Below are 22,358 nucleotides of genomic sequence, written 5' to 3'. Positions count from 1 at the left end.
GTAGTGTACTTCTAAAGCATAGAGAATGAAAAGTCTTAACTCATAATGTAAAGATTAGAAACATTTCAAGTCAAAAATCGGTTTTCAAAATTATCATCAAACTACTTTTCTCATTTCACTTTTACCGATAGCGAAAGGATTACCAGAAAGTATAAGCACAGCGGTGATATTCACAAAGTGGTTTTGCTTTATGTAAACTCCGAAATAGATTTTATGTAATAACTTTGTCCTTTAACGTTTAAACAGGATCTCACCAATTTATTATAATTTGTGTGAATATTTAATAGGAACGTGTGTTCATTTATGATTTCTGTCGATCACTACTGAAAATAATACTGTGGAAAATGTTCCGTGAGCTGTATGCCTGTATTTATATAAAGATAAAGAAAATTATGTATTTTATTCTAGTTGATGACGAAGTTACAGTCGGCAAATTCTACGCCACATTCCTAATACAAGACTACTTCCGTAGATTTAAAAAGCGAAAGGAGCAAGAACTGAAAGATGGAGACAAGGAGTCCCAAAACACAGTGACTTTGCAGGTAACTTTTATTTAATAAATTACAACTTTGTATATTTGTAGATACATTCAAATTGTATTGCAAAATAACAATGTATTTCTGCTCTACATGTTGGTCTCCATGATCTCAAACAACCCATTTTTTAATTGATTTCATTTGAAAAGCCGTATATGAAATTATTTGGGAGATTTAATTCATTTAATACAGTGTGTCAAACATCTTTATTCTCTTAACTTATAATTTACAGGATTTCCTGCAGTATGTATGTTAACGTAACCATAAGGACGTAAGTTGAATATGTGGTGATGAAACAATCAAAACAATCGGAATTAATACGCAGCTTTTAAATAATAGTTTTAAGTACAGTAACGATAATCCATTTTCCAGATTTTTGTACTTGAAATGAAAATGATGGTTTAACTTCGGGCTTGGGGGCCAGAGTAAACCTTTATTCATAAGAGAGAAACTATTATTGTAAAGCTCTAGTGTTCGCTTTGGATGGTGTGAATCGAAGTCAATTAAACAGAGTTCTGGAAAAAAAAATATCTTGAGTTTAGATCTTGAGAATACAGTCCAGCAAGTGAGTTTGTAAATTAGCTATCTCGATCTCAATGTTCAAACTCAACGAGCACTGTTATGTCTGCAGTTTACTTCTGAGTTTCACGGCTTTGTACTTCAGCTTGATCAATTCGGAATTGTATGTACCAGCGTGACCAAAAATATGAATCGCATCACTTTATTTAGGAGTGCCAATATTATCAAGAGCTCCAAGAAATATTGGCTGCTAATACCAGCTAATATGTTGAACCAAAGAAGTCTTATAAAAAACACATAATACATCATTGAGGAGTCTAATGAAATATGTTTTATTCTGCTTACGTTGCTGCCAAGATAACATTCGGCATGAGAGAAATGTGTCCTGTTCATGCGACACTTACCAGAGATTATTATGTCACATAACTAGATGGTGGTGTTGAAAATAATATTAAGATGACATTCATACGTACGACTCACAAACCCTTTAAGCTATTCAAAATAGCTTGTAGCAAATTCTGATCACATTCGTGTCATTATTAATTATGTTAGCGTTATTATAAAAATGCAATAGTTAGAACTTGTCAATAGCAGAATTAATCATACACATACACCTACCCAAAAAAAACCACACACCATCCCCCCGCACACACACACAGTATTTATTTCCAGAAGGAAAATATGGTAGACCGGGGCATTATGGATATATTTACGTTTTACAGCCGTTTTATTGACTATCGAATAATATTAGCTATACAAAACTTTACCAGAAAATATTTTTTTTTCTTTCCACTACATTTTCAGAATATCGTATGCGCCAGAAGTTAATGACATAATTTATTTTAAAAAATCTTGTTGGTCATTGGAGTTGATTAGTTTTGCCCCGAAAGCATGAGGGACAATACGAGTCATTGTACTTATAAGTGTAAGAACATAGAGGAGCATAAAGGATGATAATAAAGCAAGTGCTGAATTAAAGTGGTGGAAACTGACTTATGCAACACACACTTTGTTTTCTCCTAACAGCATTTACACAACGCTCATGATACTATAGGACTACCACTGAATCCAGTCTTCTATCTGTGTACTTCCTAGGTCATCGTATGAAATGTGACAAAATCTGCAAGAATTGCTGGGAAATGTATGCCATAGATATTAGATTACCTTCTTATGTCCTGCATTTTGAAACTTTTTCTTTATTCTTGGCTTTAGATGTAGATGCCGTTGTTGCGTTTAGCTTTGCCTATGTTACTGCAATGTGTAGTGACGAAGAGATGTAAAATGTTATTGGGCGCTTCGCTTTCTGTGGTGATGGAAATAATTGTTGAGCTGGTTATTGTGTGTCATCCCCGATTTCTCTACTGAAACTTCGTGCAGGCAGTTCATTCGATGAGGTGTTTCTCGGTAAGGTATGAACCTGCTCCTCAGTTTTACTACACTTGCTCTTCTATCTGTATAGCTATCACTGTCAATTAAAGTTAACTTATGTGCGGAAATTGCACGCCGGTATAGTGAGAAGATCCCAGTGATATCCGTTAGAAGAAATGATGTAAGGTAACACTACGATAAACGCTCTAAAAGAAGGAGATCATTTTGCCCGTTTTGGGTGATCCGTAATGCACCGATTTGCTTAGTTTTGAAATATGCCAAATTAAATAGGAACACGTTGAGTTAGCCATATCAAATACTATCACAACAAAATGACACATCCTACCTTTTGACGTGTGAAATAATGGAACATTTACACCGCTACATTCTTAAATTAAACCTTACCAAATGTTGCATAACTTCTACAATTCCTACTTTTTTGCACATTCTTCAACATGCTTATAGACAATCACTTCTCACAGATGCACGCCAAGTGCCACAACGAACTTTGGCAGTTCGCTAGTAAGAGGAAAGATGGCAGTGTGATCTGCCGTTTTTTTCACGTTCCTAACTGCAACTGTTTTGAGTTAATTCCTGATAACCTTATACCGATCCGTAATGCTCTGTGATCCGTAATTCTAACCTATTTTATTCAGCGAGAGTTAAATTTAAGTGACACAGACTGCACTTTCATGAAATTGAGTTATGGTAGAAAATTTTAGAATTCTTCCAATTTTATTGCACGACAAATAGATCTATTTAACAAGTTCCCATCTTGGAATTATAGTCAGGGTTGTTAAAGGTCCAGGAACCCATAAATTCTAATGTGTTCTATTGGGTTCCGCTGTAGGACCGGAACCTTTTTTCTTGCACAATTTATATTCGATACAAGTTGCGTATTGTTTCATTGAAAAATAAGTTCATGGACCGTCTTTAAAAAGATTTGGAAAAAACGTTCCTGGATCGTATTTAAATTGAACCGTGAAAAAGGTTCCTGGACCGTATTAAAATTCATCAGGGAAGAAAAAGGTTCGTGCACCGTACAAAAATACATCTGGAAAAACAGTTCCTGGACCGAATTTAAATTCAGCTGGAAAAAAAGGTTCCTGGATCCTATTTAAATTGATCTTGGAAAAAAGGTTCCTGGACCGTATTTAAATTCATCCGGATAGAAGGTTCTTGGACCATATTTAAATTGATCCAGAATAAAGTTTTCTGGACTGTATTTAAATTCATCCGCAAGAAAGGTTCCTGGACAGAATTCAAATAGTTTAAACATAAAAAGGTTCCTTACGGATAATTTACACTTGCTGTTTTTCTCTCCCGGACGGGAATTGAATTAATTTACAATCCCTGGACCTTTAACAACCCTCATTATAGTCCAGCATCTCAGGTTATGCTAAGGAAGACTTCATCTTTGAATAGCCTTCTAATCACAAGCCAAGAATTAATTTCATAATATGTGTTAAAAATATCGCTTTCTCTCGGTACTACTGTCATTTGTAAGGTCACCCACAACAAGTATATTTTCATTATTTAATTTTACTTATTTTATTATTTCATTATTTTCATTATTTAATGAAGTAAGGTACGTACCAAAAAAGAAACGCCAAAATATGTATTTTTTAATTACAAAGAGGAAATTTAATGAAGAGCCGAGTGTAGAAATAAATAAGGAAAATGTGGTTTGATCTGGATCTAGGAAGAAGTGTGAACCACTTTGAAGAGATGGAGGCTACAAGAACAAAGCAAGCAACCAATCAGAACAAACAGCAGATTTTAGCTTGGACAATGGGACGGAAGCATCGGTTATTTTTTTCTGAACTAGATAAGGACAAAGGGGAATATCTTATCGCCCAAGGAAGCTACTTTGAATAAATATGGAAAGAAGCGCACCTAAAAATTAGTGTTGAGCTAATTGGCAAGAGAATTAGTTACGCCGTAAGTTACTCAGGAGAAATCTTAGCCAATTTTGCCCTGGTTGATATACCTCTCTATACCAACTAATTCTCGTGAACCACAATTTATATGAATGGGTTGTAATCTACAATGTTATATTTACAGTGAGTCTTCTCCTCTTTCCTTGGCAATAACAAATGCTATGGTTCAAATGGGGTAATCCAATTTGATTATGAATGGCGAAATAATTTTAGAAAGTATTTTAGATTATTTTGTTAACTTTGGCTGGAGGTATCCGTCCGGATATCCCGCCAAATTCTTGGGGATCCGCAAAAATTTGAGGATCCTATGATAGCCAGATTGGACTTAATGTATCAATGTTGTAATCCACTACGTATCCACAATATTTCATAACAATGAATACAATTTGTTGGGAACAATTTAAATTGCAAGCACCAGCTCAAGGAAAAACGAGGCAATCTAAAGCAGCGTGGTTCTTTTCTGACACTAAACGGCAAAAAAATCACAAGAGAGTTCTGACAATAATCAATAATTAGGATAATTCTTGTTTGCCAAGGGCAGTGTTACTTGCTCAAGTCAAAGTAGATAAAGAAAAAACAGAAAATATTATCGATTAGAAGATCCCATTCAAAATTCAAATACCAATGACATTATGAAATGGAGCCAAACTGGAACCCTCAAATAGATGCAAAGTGAAAGATATTCCATTTTTCTTAAGGCCGGACAATTTATTGTGCTTACCATGAAATATGGGGAAAGGGATTAAGAAGTGAAGACTAAAATTGGTAAACGCTGTAAGTGCCACATTACTTCAAATACCGTTTTCCACGTTAAACTGTGAAATGTGCCATGCTTTATAATGTAGTAAACGTTAAATGTGGCTGGTAGCCCTCTAAGTAGTTCAAAGGGCGTGTAAAGAGGCACTAGTGTCAACGTTCTTACGGGCTGATGTGCTGAACGATGCGATTTCCCAACACTTTCGCTTTTGGCACACAACGTTTACCACTTTTAGTCCTAAAGTGACTCGACCGATACCTTTCGCCCCGAAAAAATAAATCCATCAGGAACACTTCTATATTGAGGTAATATGTTCATGAAAAAATATTGTTACTTAAAATGGCAAGTTCGGTTTAATCAGCATTTTGATTGCAACATGTTCTGTTCCAAATGCAAAGGAAAACATGAAAATTGAAACCCCAAATACTAGTACTTTCTAATAAATATTAAATGTATTAAATTGTTATTCTTACATTAATATTGAAATTAGTCTCCATCGCAATAGGTACTATATGAACTACATACAAAGTTTTAAAACATTAGTAGTGGTTAGATTGCGCTCTGGATAATGAATATTTTAATTCTTTCGAAACTTTTGATATACCCATATTCTTTTCTTGATTTGGGACCTTAAAACCTCAAAACAGGCATTCTTCTAGCTGTGGACATGACAAAATTTTATGTTTTAAAAAATGTCGAAGTTCTTTGGCAGCATTTTTCACGATCTTGCTCTAAAACGAGCATTTTCATGGCCGCGAACCAAACCTACACATTGTCATGGTTGTAGCACGGAAACGGTACGTTTCCGGACATGGGTTCCTATTCCAAATATTGTCTACTCAGTCCCCTCTACTTGCCCTAGGAGTTTGTAAGGGGAATTTCCGAGCACCCTGTATACACACAATATTTATGGTAGTAAAATAACAATAGGATGAGAATGAACGTTTTTGGATTTAAGAAGCATAACATTCTTCAGCCAGTGGAATCTTCAGTGAACATGGAAGTGATTAGAGATATGCGTCATCAACTTAATGGTTTGATTATTGTGCATTTAAACAGCATTTGGCAGGAAGTTGATGACGATACAGGGAAAAAATTGTATGTATTCAATAACAACGATACGTATAACAAATTTCCCGTCGGAGGAAAGCTGCAAATTAGCGTCTCTTCTACGAATGCAGCGATCGTCCACGTGGATCGATGTTTGTATAGAATCAAGCATCGCGCCATGGATTCAAACGGGTCATACAATTTTGAAGCTGGTGAATTCCTGTATGCTGAGATGATTGGTGAATATAACAAACTGCTTCCACTTTTTAATGGAATTGCGAATTGTTTATTCTCTTGTGAGCCTCACGTAAGTATATAGAAATACCCAGTAATTACCATGCCTAATGATATTTTCGGAAAAAACACGTCGTCAAGGGAAGCCAGACAAAAGTAGCGAACTCGTCAGGTTGGAAAACGTTGTCAGGAAACTTTGCATACATTTGCAATCTTTGCAGAATACATTAAATTCAAGTATACAGACTGAGATTATTAACCTTAAAACTCAATTAATTGACCATATATTGAAAATTGATGCTGAACTTAAATATTTATTTCAGATTTACGTTAATTTAGCTTCTATAGAAAGTGTGGAAGATATTCAATTGAGTGTAGACTCGCTGCATAGCGAATTAGTGAAACCACAGCAACTTCAAACTACAGGTATCGAACAATTGAAACTTCAATTTCAAGAGCAATCTTCAAACATACAGATTAATTTGACGGAACTGCAAAATTTAGTACAAAATATTAAAAATGATTTTAATGTCGAATAGATGAATAACGCTTTTATTTATTTATTGCGTCTTGTTTATCATGGCAAAGTTAAGGCTTTGTAGCCTTTTCTTCCACTTAACCATGTTTACAACAACATTTAAACCATTACATAGAAAGGTAAATAAAGAAAGAGAAATATACAATTACAAAGAAAAAATACAAAAAAAAAGGATAAGAAAAAATACATACGGGAATAAGAACCTAACCTATACTCACGAGCATACAACAAAACACACACACACACACACACACACACACACATACACACACACACACACACACACACACACACACACACACATACACACACACACACACACAATCAGATATTCATGACAGTAGTCAGGGATTTGAAATATTAAGGTGAATAAGGGTTTTCGGTGTTTTTCTGCGCTTAACTGTATTCAATTTATCACTAAAATATAATGTGCTAACAATTTGTACCCAATAAAAAATGTTTTAATTGCGTCTTAAAGACATATGCTGAAGATGAGTTTAGGATTTCGAGGGACAGTGAGTTCCAAAGACGAGAAGTAGAAACGGTGAAAGATTTTGAATAAAAATTTGAGTTATGAAGGGGGATGAGTAGTTGAGTTCTCCCTCGCGATCTGGTGTCAAGGCTGTGTGATTCGGAAAGCATTGAGAATCTGCTCGAGAGATAAGCCGGTTCCTTTGAACTGATTGCCCTATAGAGAAGGGTGAGGTTGTGTACCTTTCGCCGATCAATTAATTTGAGCCAATTTAGCTTTGTAAAGAAAACGGATAAATGGTCCCTATACGGTTTCACTAATTTACGCGAGGAACTTGAGTTTTAACAAAAGAGCCCTCTGACATTAGAAATAATCAAATAAAAACTTCAAACCGAAGAAGTTCAGAGTACTTTTGCAGAAATTTAAAAATATATACAGATTTTAGAAGATACCATTACCAACTTAACCTCCTCGGAAGAATTGAAAGTAATCAGTAAGAGTGTGTCAAATATAAACTGCAATTGGAGACGTACGAGGATTTCGGACGTGTCCAAGCAACGATTGCAAATATTCAATCAGATTTAAAGTCGATGAATGATGAGGTCCCGGGTTCGATACTCGGTGGAGGCATATAGTGGTTCTGATCCCACTTTAAACTGTATGTCCAGTCACGATTAGCCTTACTGTGCATAAAGTGGACTTAAAACACCAAATCAATCCATTCCAGTCAATGAATGATGAAATTAAAATTAATTATTTCATCAAAGCTTTCCAAGATCAGTCGTCTCTGTTGACCAGTATTCAAGAAACATTAAGTACGGATCAGCAAAAGATTGTTTATTTAGAAAATTTGAATGTGGAAACAAATCTCACACTTGTTCATCATGTTTTAGATAATATACAGTGTGACCTTGAGACTTTGCAAACATCTGTCCCATTTCAAGATGATTTAGCACAATTCACAGCAATTGTGTCAATATTATCAGAGGCTAGCGATGTAGAATGTATAAAATCATCTTTGACCACACTTAAGACTACAATAAGTAATCTTCCCACCTCCCAAGAACTGCATACTATCAAACCTAATATTGCACACATACTAAAACAATTAGAATCAGAAGCGACAAACACAGAAACAATTCAAAACGAAATTGCTAAGCTTCGAAACATGGTGTCTACTTTCCATATGATAGAAAATGTTACCGAACTCCTTGCCCAGTTTACGGAATTAAAAACCCTAGTGAATGATCTTGCTGAGAAAAGTTCTAAATTGAATATTGTTTAAAGTTTTTAGCAAATTATTGCCAGTGTCAGAGAACAAGTTGGTACTCTCGAATCCAATGCTGACTCGCATGAATCAACGCTGGCTGCTTTCAGTGCTAAATTACAAGAGCTCAACGAGAAGTATAAGAAATTTAATGTGCAATTAAAAATCAAGCCGTCATTTTCAAATATATCTGATCACATTCTTGAACAGCTGTATCCCATCGAAAGTAAACTCGGAAAAATTCATAGTAATCTTGACAATATCGATACCAACATTTCTAAACTATTTTCTCTGCAAGCAATCGAAATTGCGAGTATACCAAATCAACAGAGAAGTTCCACACTTATTATGAGGACCAAATATATATTTTACATCAAAATCGCTTTTTCTATCAATTTTTCTTGATGGTTCTATTCAATTTCATGAATTTTCTTAAGGGCTCATGGAGAACAGTCTTCTGTCCCAACCGTGACTTTAATTAGGAAACGTGGTGTGATGAAAGTCCAGAATATATCTCATGTATTCTGGGATGAAGCCTATTCTTTGTATCAAATAGCCGAAAATGAAGAATTGAATCTTGTGATGTATAGAATGGAGATAGAATATTTGTGCATGGCAGTAGCGACGTTCCTCCTTCTAAGCATCCATTTACACTAGTTATTATTATTATTATTATTATTATTATTATTATTATTATTATTATTATTATTAAAGTAGGGTTACAATTAAGTTTACAATTTTCTTTACATTGATTCTGAACTACAAAAACAGCTTTTTGCCCTACATGAATTAATATACAGTTATGCTATTTGTTTATAAGTATACATAAAATGGAATAATATAAATTTATATAATTGAAAAATATAAGAAATAGAATAAAATAAACATTTTTGCAGCAACGTTATATGAAGGAGGCAATGAGGTAGATGAGGCACAGTGTCAGTATTCATAGATTAATATCCTAATCTCTTGTTTAAATTTGGCCGAATTTCTCTCCTTTCTGCAATTTACAGGCAGTTGATTCCACGCTTTACTTGCCAGAGATGACAGGGATTTTGATCCGTATCTTGCCTTGTTACATTTTGGTACTCGGATACTGTTGGTGTTGTTGGATCGCAGATTATGATAATGTATGTTACTAGATATCATTACTATGTCCTTTAATAAGTGGTGGTGCGTGTTAATTACCTGGTGAATTTTTAGTAGAAATGCATATTTTCGTCTGGATTCCAGCGTGGGTAATTGGAGCTCTTCTCTGCTTGCACGTGACGTCGTGTGTGCCGTATTTCTTATGATACGAATAACCCAATTTTGCATTTTCTCTAGTTTCGTGGTGCTATTTCTATTAACACCATTAAGTACAGAGGAACAGTATTGAAGTAACGGCCTAATAAATGCTTTGTAGAACGCTAATTCGTGGGCAAGGTGTACATATTTGCAGACAAATTGAAACTGCTTGATTCTAGGTGCTGGGCGCGCACACATTTTTTTACATGTTGTGAAAAGGATAAACTCTTATCTAGGTGCATACCGAGATATTTTAGAGATTCACATGGTTTTAAATTGGAATTTCCTATTTTAATCTTGTCAATTATCGTATTGTTATTGTTTCCACTGGATAGTATTAATACTTGCATCTTAGACTCGTTCACTTTCAACATGTTAGATTGATACCACGCAAGAACTTCGGGCATATATTTCTCAATATTTGCAATTACTTTTTCTAATTTGCTTGACGCTCAGTACATGAGACAGTCACCTGCATACAAATATAATTCAAACCCAAATTCCCTGTCTGCGATGTCATTAACAAACATGTTAAACAGTTTAGGACCTAGAATAGATCCCTGTGGTACAACGAGAGATACATTTAAACTGTTTGAAATCGAGTTGCCTACTTTTGTATCGATACTCCTATTCCATAAATAACTTTCGATCCAGTTGCATGCAAGGGCAGAGAAATTAAATTGCTGATGTAATTTCTGTATTAATAAATTTGGTTGAACACTGTCGAATGCTTTACTGATGTCTGGAGAAATAATGCCAATGTATTGCTTTCCTTTACGATCTAATACTGGGTGAGTCTTTTAAAAGAGGCCCCGTGGAAAATGCGCTCCTTGCATGTAGGCAACCTTGGTACACCAAAGAGAAGAGCGGGTTAGAGAACAGTCCAGGATATGTCATGTCATGTCATGTTATCGAATATGCTTGGCACCGATATCCTGGACTGTTCTCTAACCCGCTCTTCTCTTTGGTGTACCAAGGTTGCCTACATGCAAGGAGCGCATTTTCCACGGGGCCTCTTTTAAAAGACTCACCCAGTATATCTCGTCAGTTTGTAACAGTTCATGCACGAGTAATTTTGTCCAGCGATTTTTTCTAAAAGCAAACTGTCTGTCTGTCAGTAGATTGTTAGAATGTAAGTATTGTTCTAATTGCTTGTCTATTACCTTTTCAAGAATCCTGCTTAATGAGGAAGTTATTGATATGGGGCGATAATTATTAACTTGCGTCGGGGACCCCTTTAAATATAGGTGTGACCCTCGGGTCTTTCCAAGTGTTAGGAAAGAATCCGCCTTTTAAGGATGAATTAACTATATCTGTGAGAGGTTCGACAATCCACGGGGCGAGAAGATATGGTATGCAATTACTTATTTCATTGAAATCTGGACCTTTTCTGAGGTTAAGTTTTTGAAGAATTTTCATAACGTCATCACTTGGGACGGGATTAAAACTGAAGCTGGTTTCTTGATATTTAGCGTCGTTTTCATTTTGTTTGTTACTTTCATTTTTCTTCGCCCTTAAATCGTTAGTGAATGTGTTCAAATGTAATATATCACTTAATATCTAGGCAAGGTATCGTCAACAAACTTCACAGACCAGCTCGTCGACAGTACAAACATATTCCAGTCATAACAAAAGGTATTAACGATCTATGGAATGCTAATCTCGTAGAATTTAATAGTAAAAGGTTTGTAGAAAATAAATCAAGGTTTTAAGTATTTGTTTACAGTAATTGATACATTCAGCAAATATGTGTGGGTTGTTTCTTTGAAAGCAAAATATGCTGTTCTTATCGTAGATTCTTTCAAACATATATTCAGTCAAGGCAGGATACCACGTTATCTGCAGATAGACGGAGGTTTTTTTTTTTCAATTCCGTGTTCAGTAAACTAATGCAACAGCATGGTATCAAACATTATTCTACATACTGTGATTTGAAAGCCAGCATCATCGAGCGCTTCAATAGAACATTAAAATACACATTTGGAAACAATTCACATTACGTGGAAAATATCGATGGGTGAATATTTTTCCTGATCTTGACCATCGTTACAATAACACAATACACAGTACCATAGGCATAAAACGCTCCCAAGTAAATACAATCAACGAAAAGGATTTAATTTCCACTGTTCATTGTCCCAAATATCAACCTACATCCAAGAAACCAAAATATAAAATAGGTGATCACGTAAGTATCAGTAAATTTAAACGTACGTGCGAGAAAGGATTCACTAAAAGTTGGAGTACAGAAATTTTCACTGTAGCTGAAATTTTACCAGGCACCAGGCATACGTACATGATCAAAGATAAACAGGGGAAGATTTTTAATGGACGTTTTTTACGAAGAACAGCTGAGTAATTCAAAATACCCAGTTAAGCATCTTATTGAGAAAGTAATACGTAAAAATTAAGGTAACATACTTGTCAAATGGCTTGGCCTCCCCGAAACTGAATGAGTCGATGCAAGCAACGTGATTGTGTAGTGTGGGATGTGGTGAAATGACTCCCGGATCAAGAACAAAACAGATATCTTAATGGAGAATTGTTGCCATACCATCTTCGCTGTCTCATCGTAGGTTCCTCTGGCTGTGGTAAAATTACCTTACTCATAGATAATTTCATACTTGTACCAGGTTGGTTGGATTGGAACAAAAGATACTCGTATATGCTCTCCAAAAGTCTAGAGCAACCTAAATACAAACAACTGATGGAATTGTATGATAATCTAAAATAGATGTTCGCACCTCAATAAACTCCTCTCTCAATGTCGCAAAAATTGTCTTGTGGTGTTCGATGATGTGATTCTTGAAAATAAAAATGAAATTCGAAATTATTTCACACAGGACGGCCTCAGAAATATGGACTCTTATTATCTGGTGCAAATTTTTTCCAAACTTTCTAAACAACTACTTCGCGACAGTGCTAATTCCATGTGCTTATTAAGGCACAAATTTAAAACATGCTTATAATAATTATGTAAGAGGTGAGATGGGATATCAAGAATTTTAAAATTTCTGTGCACGTTTCTGGGAAAAAGATTTTGGATTCGCTACCCTCGACATGAGAAGAAAGCCTAACGATGGGAAATATAAAAAAGTAATGAATTTTTCTAAACAAAATACCAAACAAGACAATGTAACAAAATAATAAGAAATGACGAAACGAAAAATTGATGATACTTTAAAACTACTCGAATATTTAGCCAAACGTTTCCGATGTCGGAAAAATTAATATCGCGTGAAGAGCAATCCATTATCGATGCTATTGGTAATCTTGTTAAAGAAATTAAAACTGCCACCGAACATAAATAAATAAAGATTTGATCACGGAACTTGTACCGCTTGCTGCTCGAAATATTCCAGATTTTCTTCATACACAATTATCTAGCATTCACACCCCAACGCCCCTCAGGCAGCCACCACAAAAACGAAGACCGGTCACTCCTCGGAACCGATTGAAATAGGTCGCATAGCACAAACATATTTGAGCTCCAATAAAAATGACAAGGATGAGGTGTTTTGTTTGTATTCAAGCAGCAAACTTGACGTAAGTAAAATTTACAAAATTGGCAAATTTAGAGTGAGTTTCACAAATGATGATATTGTGATTAACATAGGAGGAAAAGATAATTGACTGAGGTACCCAGGCACTATTTAACTTATTACTCAGAAGCGTCCTAAAAATTATACAAATGAAAATTATGAAACATATGCAGAAATTTTAAAATGATCAGATGCATTGTATCAACATTGTGATCCCACACAGTATAGAGTGAAATCTAGCAGCGGTGAAAATTCATAAACCTCAACAAACCTATTTGGAATGAATTAAAAGTTGGCAGTGGCATTAAACAGTATACCACATTACAAGAACAATATGTTTGGGTAGATGATGTGAGGAAGATTGTAGATCGTTTGTTGGTCATAGCCAGAGAAGAAAATGCAGGTAATAAAAATTATTAAAATGAAAAAAAAATGTATATCATGGACATAAGCAGCACAAAGCTCATTCATTTTATTGTGAACGACACGAGAGGCATCAGATATTTGATTAAAATTATCAACACACTCCTACTATAATTTTGGAATCTGGTTGAAGTTAAAGGCCTTGTCAACGTTATTATTAATAAATTGCCATTCGAAAGGTATTATCTATCAAGTGCCTGATCAAAATCTGAAATATTTAATTTCTTTGAATTACATTCTAACAAAAAAGCAGCGAGAGAAAATGCAACAATGTCTACACAAAGGACATGGAATGAAATTTCTGTTAAGCACACCTCAATAAAAACGCTTGCAGAAAATTAGAAAAATATCACATAGTGGAGGATTTATTTTTAGTATCCTGGATATATTAGGAGCTTTGGGGGTTGTGGGAAGTTTAGCAGGAGGTAGTGCTGCGATTGCCAAAAAAACAGTCATCGATGCAAAGAAAAATGAAGCTGAATTGCCAGAACAGAAACATCATAACTTGGCCATGGTGAAAAAAATTGCTGGATCTGCTATTACAAGTAAGATGATACTTCTCTTATTTTTGATTCTTTTAGATGGAAGCCAACGTTAGAACGTTAGAATTAGTCAACTATCTATCATATTCTAGCATTTATTACAACGACGAATGCATTCAAGGTTTTGATCAAGTTACCTGCGTTCACATCACCATTTTGATGCTTGCATTGTTACCTACAATAAACCATGTAACATTACAAGATTTTCAGAAAACGCTGTGTTACGAAAAACATGGGAGTCTTTCATCTCTCCAGCGACTCTTTGGTTTTGAGATTTCAACTACACGATGATATTATTTATCCGAAATATATTGCTTTCAGAGCTGTCTACATCATGTACCTCATTCCGAATGTAACTTCGTACAATAATACCATCATTGTGGGCAACGAGAAAATTATCATTCCTCCTGGGCAAATATAATTTATCCACTATGCAAGCTGAACTTCCCAATAACATATTGCTTTCTCCCAATTCAGTAGAGATTGGATCTACAAACGAATCGGTGGATCTATCTATGATAGGAGAACTACTAGGATTTCCGAACAATACCAAATTAGATGCAGGCATCAGGCACATCGGCACTTTGATCCCAAACTTTCTAGCTATTGAAACATTAAATATTCACTGCAAAGTAGCGCAAGGTATGATCGTTAAAGTGGAAGGAAATGCAATTGGCAGTCACAAGGGAACTGGGATCATTGCTGCATTTAAACCGAGTTCCGAATTTATGGAACCAATCATCTGTTGTACTGCTCCACCAGTTTATTTTCCTGTTTCACACTATAAAATTAATCACATAGAGATAACAGTCACCAACGTGATAAACGAAGTGCCACTACCACAGCCGTGATAGATATCAGCGTATAAAAATAACCATGGAACATATTTAAAGTTACGTGTTGCAGTCTTTCTCTCCGAATCGGAGTACATTTGCTAATATTAATGAACCGAACAAAGACATTGAGGTAGACATTTGACATCTACGTGGGCGGGCATGACTCACTGCAAGAAGGAATGTCCACTAATCCGATATGCCACATAACGGGACCCAAGCCCTTGATGCACTACGCATGGTGGACGGACACGGATCGATGTCATCCCTGCTTGGTTATTTGCTGGGCACGATCCACGTGCTTCCAACTGCGGGCGCGAACTAACGAATCATGCCCGCGCTGGAGCGGGTATTCGCAGTTCATCCGGAACGTTAATCGGGCAGATGGTACAGCCATGGTTATTCTTGGCACAGCGAAGGCAATCATTTTATGATAACTGAGGAGACGTTTCAGAATTCCCAATGAAACCTACATAAGTAGATTCAGCGTTAAAAACCATGTGTATATCATGATTATTTCAAATTCCGTTCCAGTACAAAAAAAAGATATAACCGTAATTATCAGGTTACAAAAAGGATCGAGAAGAATCACAATTCATAAGGTTTGCGAAATGATGTAGTGGTTATGGTAGGTTCTTGCGATAGTGAGGGTCTTATATTCAATCCCCACTTGAGGCAAAATTATTTTCAAAACTTTTTTTAATGTCTCGTTGCATCTTTATAGTTAATTAGATCATATAAGTAAATTGAATAAAATAAAATGTAACTGATTTAACATTCTTATGAATTCGATTATATTTCTTTAGAACTATCCTCTTAGCAATGGCTTAAAAATATTGGTTGTAAGACCAACAAATCGAGAAAATTTATTATATGGATGTTTAGTTTACGAATTTGCCGACATGCGTGGCGGAGTGGATAGCATAGCGTGCTACGATGCTAGGGATTCCAGGTTTGAATCCCGTCCAGGGCATAGGTGTTCCTTGTGAGTGTAGCTTCATCTGTTACCATATCATCACTCATCCTCATCGTTGCGATTAGCCAAAAGTGGCTAAATGAATAATCAAAATAAAATGCGTATTTATGAAAGAAGAAATAATACTGTTTTCTTTGTTTCTTTATATATAAATTGTTACGTCTTTGAACTATTTATTACAAAATGTAAAAGGGGTATATTTTGTTTCATATGTTTGAAGGTTGTCAGTAATTCGATCAATATGAAATATCCTGGATGTTGGGCTGTCTTGTTCAAAATCACAAGATAAAAGAGACTCTGAATTGGTTTCTAATAAAACACGAAGTTAGAGTTGAAATTTCACGTGGATTAGGATAACACTGTAACCGCTGTACAGACTTGTCCTGCTAAATTTCAATCCTACCATAACAACTTGAATCTTAAATGAGAAAGGGAGTCGGGCTATACTACGATTCAACTTTTAGGAAATTCATTTTCTGATATGGATAAAAGCTTTACAATGCCCACCTCAAACTATTTAGTACAGGCTAAGAATGCTTACTATACCCTTCATGTAATTGTAACACCATTCAAGTATCCAATTATATCTGACCTAGATTTGTGGTTAACTATTATAACATGGTTACCAGTACTACACTATGTTCCCTGTTGTTTGAAATTAATAAACCTATCAAACAGGAAGTCACTCGACAATCGTTCACATCTAACGTTTTTAATATATCTCGTGAGCAGCCTTTTCATGCAGTGACATTGATAATGGAAACAATGTATTATCCGTTTTAAAAAAATTGCCTGTAACAGATTCGCAATGTGTATAACAAATGCTCCTGTATTCCCTGTCCACCCCTGCCTCCGACGCCCGTGCTCGCAGTGCAGTTGAGAGCGACGGTCATCGGCTGCCCGCCTGCTGTTGAACCACGCTGGGTACTGTTGGACACCTGAAAGCTTCCCCTTCAGAAGGACGATTCGGGTTGGTTCACAACAAAAGCTCCGCAAGGCGGGAGTGGGTGGTTATTTCTTCCCGTTCCGGCGGTCGGGCTGCGGGCGGGCAATGGATCACATTTGCAGATCTCTAATTGCCGTTGGAGATGACTTCATTCACCCACTCAGAGCAGATCATTGCATAAAATTTGATGTAGTGAAAAAAGAAAGTGGCGAAGAATATCCTCCTAATGCAAATTTGAAACTCATCGACCATTTCGTACCTTTTATCTTCTCACAAATTGAAATCAAGAAGCATGGCACAATCATCGATCATATTGATTATCCTGGCATCACTTCGACTGCAGTGGGGACATTGAAATTATCCAAAGCAAGCGGGTGGATTCGAAGCCGGGACTAGAATCAAAACAAAAAGTCATACTGTTCTGTTTTCCATGCGATTGTTATTTGGCTTTTTCTCCGATTACAAGGAAATCATGTGGAAAGGTGGCTTGCGAATTACATTTTGCATAGAACCCAACGATAATAATGTTCTCATAAGATACAAAACACTGAATGGAGATGAGCCAAAGAAGCTACGTTACCTGAAGCAGCAAAATGTGTTATCAAATCTGTTGAATGCCTAACTAACTAACTCTCTAGCCTTTTAAACCCGAAGGTTCATGGCTGCAGCAACACAGGTCTTCCATCTGTCCCTATCTTGAGCAAGATCTATATACTCTTTTCCATCCCTACCGATTTCCTTTAGGTCCATCTCATCGTTGTCCCTCCATCTTCGTCTTGGCCTTCCTACAGGTCTCTTGCCATCGGGTCTCCCACCAAGAATCCTGTGAACTCCTCTTTCCTCTCCCATTTGTGCCACATGGCCTGCCCACCTAAGTCTTCTTGATTTCATTATTCTAAAAATATCTGGACATTAATACAAATTATGTAGTTCTAAATTATATAACCTTCTCCACTCACCTGTCTCTTCATGCCCTTTAGGTCCAAATATTTTCCTAAGGATCTTATTTTCAAATACTCTCAATTTATGTTCCTCTTTCAATGTAAGGGACCAAGTTTCACACCCATATAATACTACAGGCAAAATTACTGTTTTGTATATTTTAACTTTTAGTTTCTTAAATATTAAACGAGAAGACAAAAGTTTATGAAGAGAGAAGTAACATGCATTTCCTGAATTAAACCTACTTTTTATTTCCTCTTTAATATAATTTTCATTTGTTAATATTACTCCTAAATATTTGAATTTGGAAACTGATTCAAACGAGTAGTTATCAATAATTAGATTTTGATTACTACCTAACACTTGGTTCCGACCTGTAAGCATGTATTTAGTTTAATCTTTGTTAATTTCCAAACCTATTTCTTTAGCAGTTTTGAAAAATATTTTAGCATTATTCTTATTGTATTTATATCATCCCCTAATAAGTCTACATCATCTGCATATGCTAACAACTGAGTCACACCATTTAATTTTAGTCCTTCTTTAGTTTCTTTTACCTTCCTAACAGCATATTCTAAGGCAAAATTGAAGAGCAATGGAGATAATGCATCTCCTTGTTTTAACCCATCATGAATTGTATATTTGTCAGACACATTAATACCCACACGAATTTTACTTTCTGTTTCACTTGTGCATACTATTATCATACTAACAAGCTTCTTAGGTATTCCAAACTCGACTAATATATTATATAATTTATCTCTTTTGACCAAATCATAGGCTTTTTTGAAATCAATGAATAGCTGATGGACATTTTGATTATATTCCCACTTTTCTTCAAGTGTCTTTCTGATGTGAAAAATTTGATCTGTGGTTGATCTGTTACGTTTAAATCCACATTGATAATCACCTATAATTTCATTAGCATATGGGGTTAGTCTTGTTAAAAGAATGTTAGATAATATTTTATATGTTGTTGAGAGTAGAGAAATTGCAAGGTAATTATTGCAGTTCACTTTATCACCTTTCTTAAACACAGGAAATATTATGGATTCTTTCCACTGTTGAGGGATTTCTTCTTTATTCCATATTAAACAAATTAATTTATGAATTTTACATATTAACGAATTTCCACCATATTTAATTAACTCAGCTGGTATTAAATCAATGCCAAGAGCTTTGTTATTCTTTAGCCTTTTAATAGCATCTTTAACTTCAGTCAAGTTAGGTTCTGGAACTAAAGGTTCTGTTGTGTACTTCATTTACTTCTGATTTATCTCCTACATGAACATTTAAAAGGTCATTAAAGTAGTTCTTCCATCTATTTAGAATATCGCTTGGGTCAGCTAGAAAATCACCGTCTATATATTTTATCAAGTTTACTTTCGGTTGCCACCCTCTTCTAAATTAATTTACACCTTTATATAAATCTCTGATATTTTTGTTTTTGTTGTTTGTTTCAATTTCGTTAATTTTGCTTTTCAAGTAATCTCTTTTTTCACTTCTAAACGTGCGGTTAACTTCTCGCTTTATTCTATAATAATTGCTTAGATTTATATCATCAGAGTTATTTAACCACCTAAGTCTGGCCTGATTTCTTATTTCTATTAGATTATGACATTCATTATCAAACCATGGCTTACTTTTTCTCGGTTTATGGTATCCTATACTTTCTTGCTGCTGATTCTATTGCATTACATATGTGCTCCCAATTCTTATTTACGTCTGTTTCATTTATATTTTCATCATCGTTTAAATCCTGCAAAACATCAAATCTATTTGACAGTTTAATTTGGTAATCTTTCTTAATTCTTTCAGCAGCAAATTTTCCTGTATTAAATTTTATAACTTTTAGATTTTGTTGCTAATGATTTATCACTGCGAGTCTTTCTCTTAATTTAGCAATTACTAAATAACGGTCACTGGCACAGTCAGCACCTCTATGGGTACGAACGTCAATTATACTAGTATGCCTTCTCTTATCAATGAGAATATGATCTATCTGATTATGAGTTTTACCATCTGGAGAAGACCAGGTATATTTATGGATATCTTTATGTTTAAAAGTGGTACATTTCACAATTAAATTCTTTGAGGTTGCAAAAGTAATCAATCTTATACCATTATCATTACTTAATTCATGAAGACTTTCTTTACCAATCGTGGGTTTAAATGTCTCTTCTTTGCCAATCTGTGCATTACAGTCACCTAACATAATTTTCATATCATACTGAGAAAATTTATCAAAGACCTGTTCTAACTCTGTATAAAAATCATCTTTAGTATCATCATCTTTATCTTCCGTTGGACATGTATGTTTATTAAAATAATTTTACACCACCTACCCTGTAAAACTGCATATGATATCCCATCATTAATAAATTCTACTGTTTTAAGAGCCGAGATAATTCTATTATTTATGAAAAAGCCTGTTCCAAAATTGTGATTTTCAGTACCACCATAGAAAAAAGTATAATTTTTAGTTTTACAATTCCCTTCTCCTGGCCACCTAACTTCCTGGACAGCTACTACATCTAATTTATACTTACCTATCTCATTAACTGTACACTGAAATGCCCCAGGCCGGTAAAGGCTCAGAACATTCCAAGTGCCTAATTTAATATCCTTATTCCTAATGTACAGGGTGGGAAATAACCTCTTGCTAGGGGTCTGCAGGAAAAAGTAACAACAATTAAGAAATTATGGTAATTCCAAATGTTTACTACGATAATTGTGGTTACAAGAACAAAATTAAAAGTTAGTTCACGACAAAGCACCTTGCTTCAAGGCAAATGCTAAAACCAAGACCTTCTTCGGCGAAGTGGCATTGACTTCTTCAGCAGTTCTGAATGGCCGGGTGCATCACCGGACCTGAATGCAGCGGAGCATTTTGGGGCTATTCTGAAGGACGCAGTTGAGTCCTTGATGATAGTGGAACGCGGACCGGACCGCTATTTCCGGCCAACACTCCTTGCACATCTGGAACAAGTCCTCCGTGACATGGAATGGAATACGGACTGTTTGCGAATCTTCTGAGCTCCTACCTTGATCGTCTTCGTGCTGCGAGAGAAGCAAACGGTGGACATACTAACTTTTAATTTTGTTTTTGTAACCACAATTGTCGTATTAAACATTTGGTATAACCATAATTTCTTAATTGTTGTTACTTTTTACTGTGGACCCCTAGCAAAAGGTTATTTCCCACCCTGTAGATCTTATCCTTAGTCCAGGGACCTCCCAAAGTAGTCCCCACCCGGAGATCCGAATGGGTGACTATTTTAAGTCCGGAATATTTTACCTTGGGAACATCCATGGCCTCATATTGCTGTTTCTTGACATGTCTTTTTACAGTGCAGAGTTGTCAGCTCTGCGCCTAACCCCTAATATGAATGGAGGACCGCACCTGTCGTTGGTCAGCGGATCCCTCGGATCTAGCTGGGAGGATCATATTGTAGTCCACCAACCATACCCCACTTCTGCCGATATACCCCACTTCTGCCGATGGCTCGTAGATATGGTGGATTTAAATATACGCAACCGTGCATGATAAAATATTGAAAGTTAATTTTAGAAAAGGTTGCGTTCTGCTTGTAAAAATTAACAGGCGAACTGTTATATTTTGATGACAGAATATTTATTGTACATTTTAACGAGACCCCAGATATCGTACGCCACATCAGACATTCATTTTGGATTTTTGCGAATTCGAAAACAACGCCGGGAAAATCGTGCCCGTCTGGGGTCAGCCCTTCGCGGGCGACAAGATGGCAGGCGGCGGGGAAAAAGATCGAACCTATCTATCTATCACGCGCAGTCAGCATGCGCTACGGAAAAACGGGAATTGACTGATCTTGTGAACGGCGCCGTCACCATGTTTACCGTACGTCGGAGTTCACCGAACTGGGCGTTGTGATTTCTTTTAACAAGTAACACCCATCTAAGTGTCAAAACCCGGAATTGGACATATTAATCTGAGCACTATCGATAAAATTACAGTATTTCATATTTACTTGGTGCAAAAATTCGGACAGTCGTTACTTTTTGTGGATGTCTATTTTTTAAGTCAACTTTATGCACACACTAGCTACACTGCGTACGTAGCATTTTTTTTCGTGAGCGGCTGAATTTGTAATGGTGAGTAGTGAGTGCATCATACGTTTAACAAAAATATGACGATATCAAATAG

The 22,358-nt window shown here is 35.8% G+C and overlaps 1 protein-coding gene across 5 annotated transcripts in view; it reads left to right on the top strand.

Moving 5' to 3' along the window:
• The window catches only part of Ca-alpha1D (Ca[2+]-channel protein alpha[[1]] subunit D), a 1,588,055-nt gene that overhangs the window by 1,267,106 nt on the left and 298,591 nt on the right, over positions 1-22,358 (top strand). For all 5 annotated transcript variants that reach the window (XM_083117527.1, XM_083117525.1, XM_083117526.1 and 2 more), the window contains one exon: positions 409-542. In XM_083117527.1, the coding sequence (XP_082973653.1) occupies positions 409-542 (134 nt within the window). The remainder of the gene's footprint in view (positions 1-408; positions 543-22,358) is intronic.

The sequence above is a fragment of the Lepisma saccharinum genome, chromosome 2 (assembly GCF_977018435.1).
Source record: "Lepisma saccharinum chromosome 2, izLepSacc3.1, whole genome shotgun sequence".
In the NCBI taxonomy this organism is placed as follows: domain Eukaryota; kingdom Metazoa; phylum Arthropoda; class Insecta; order Zygentoma; family Lepismatidae; genus Lepisma; species Lepisma saccharinum.
Note: the sequence above shows the minus strand (reverse complement) of the source record. Positions and strands in the feature narration are given on the sequence as shown.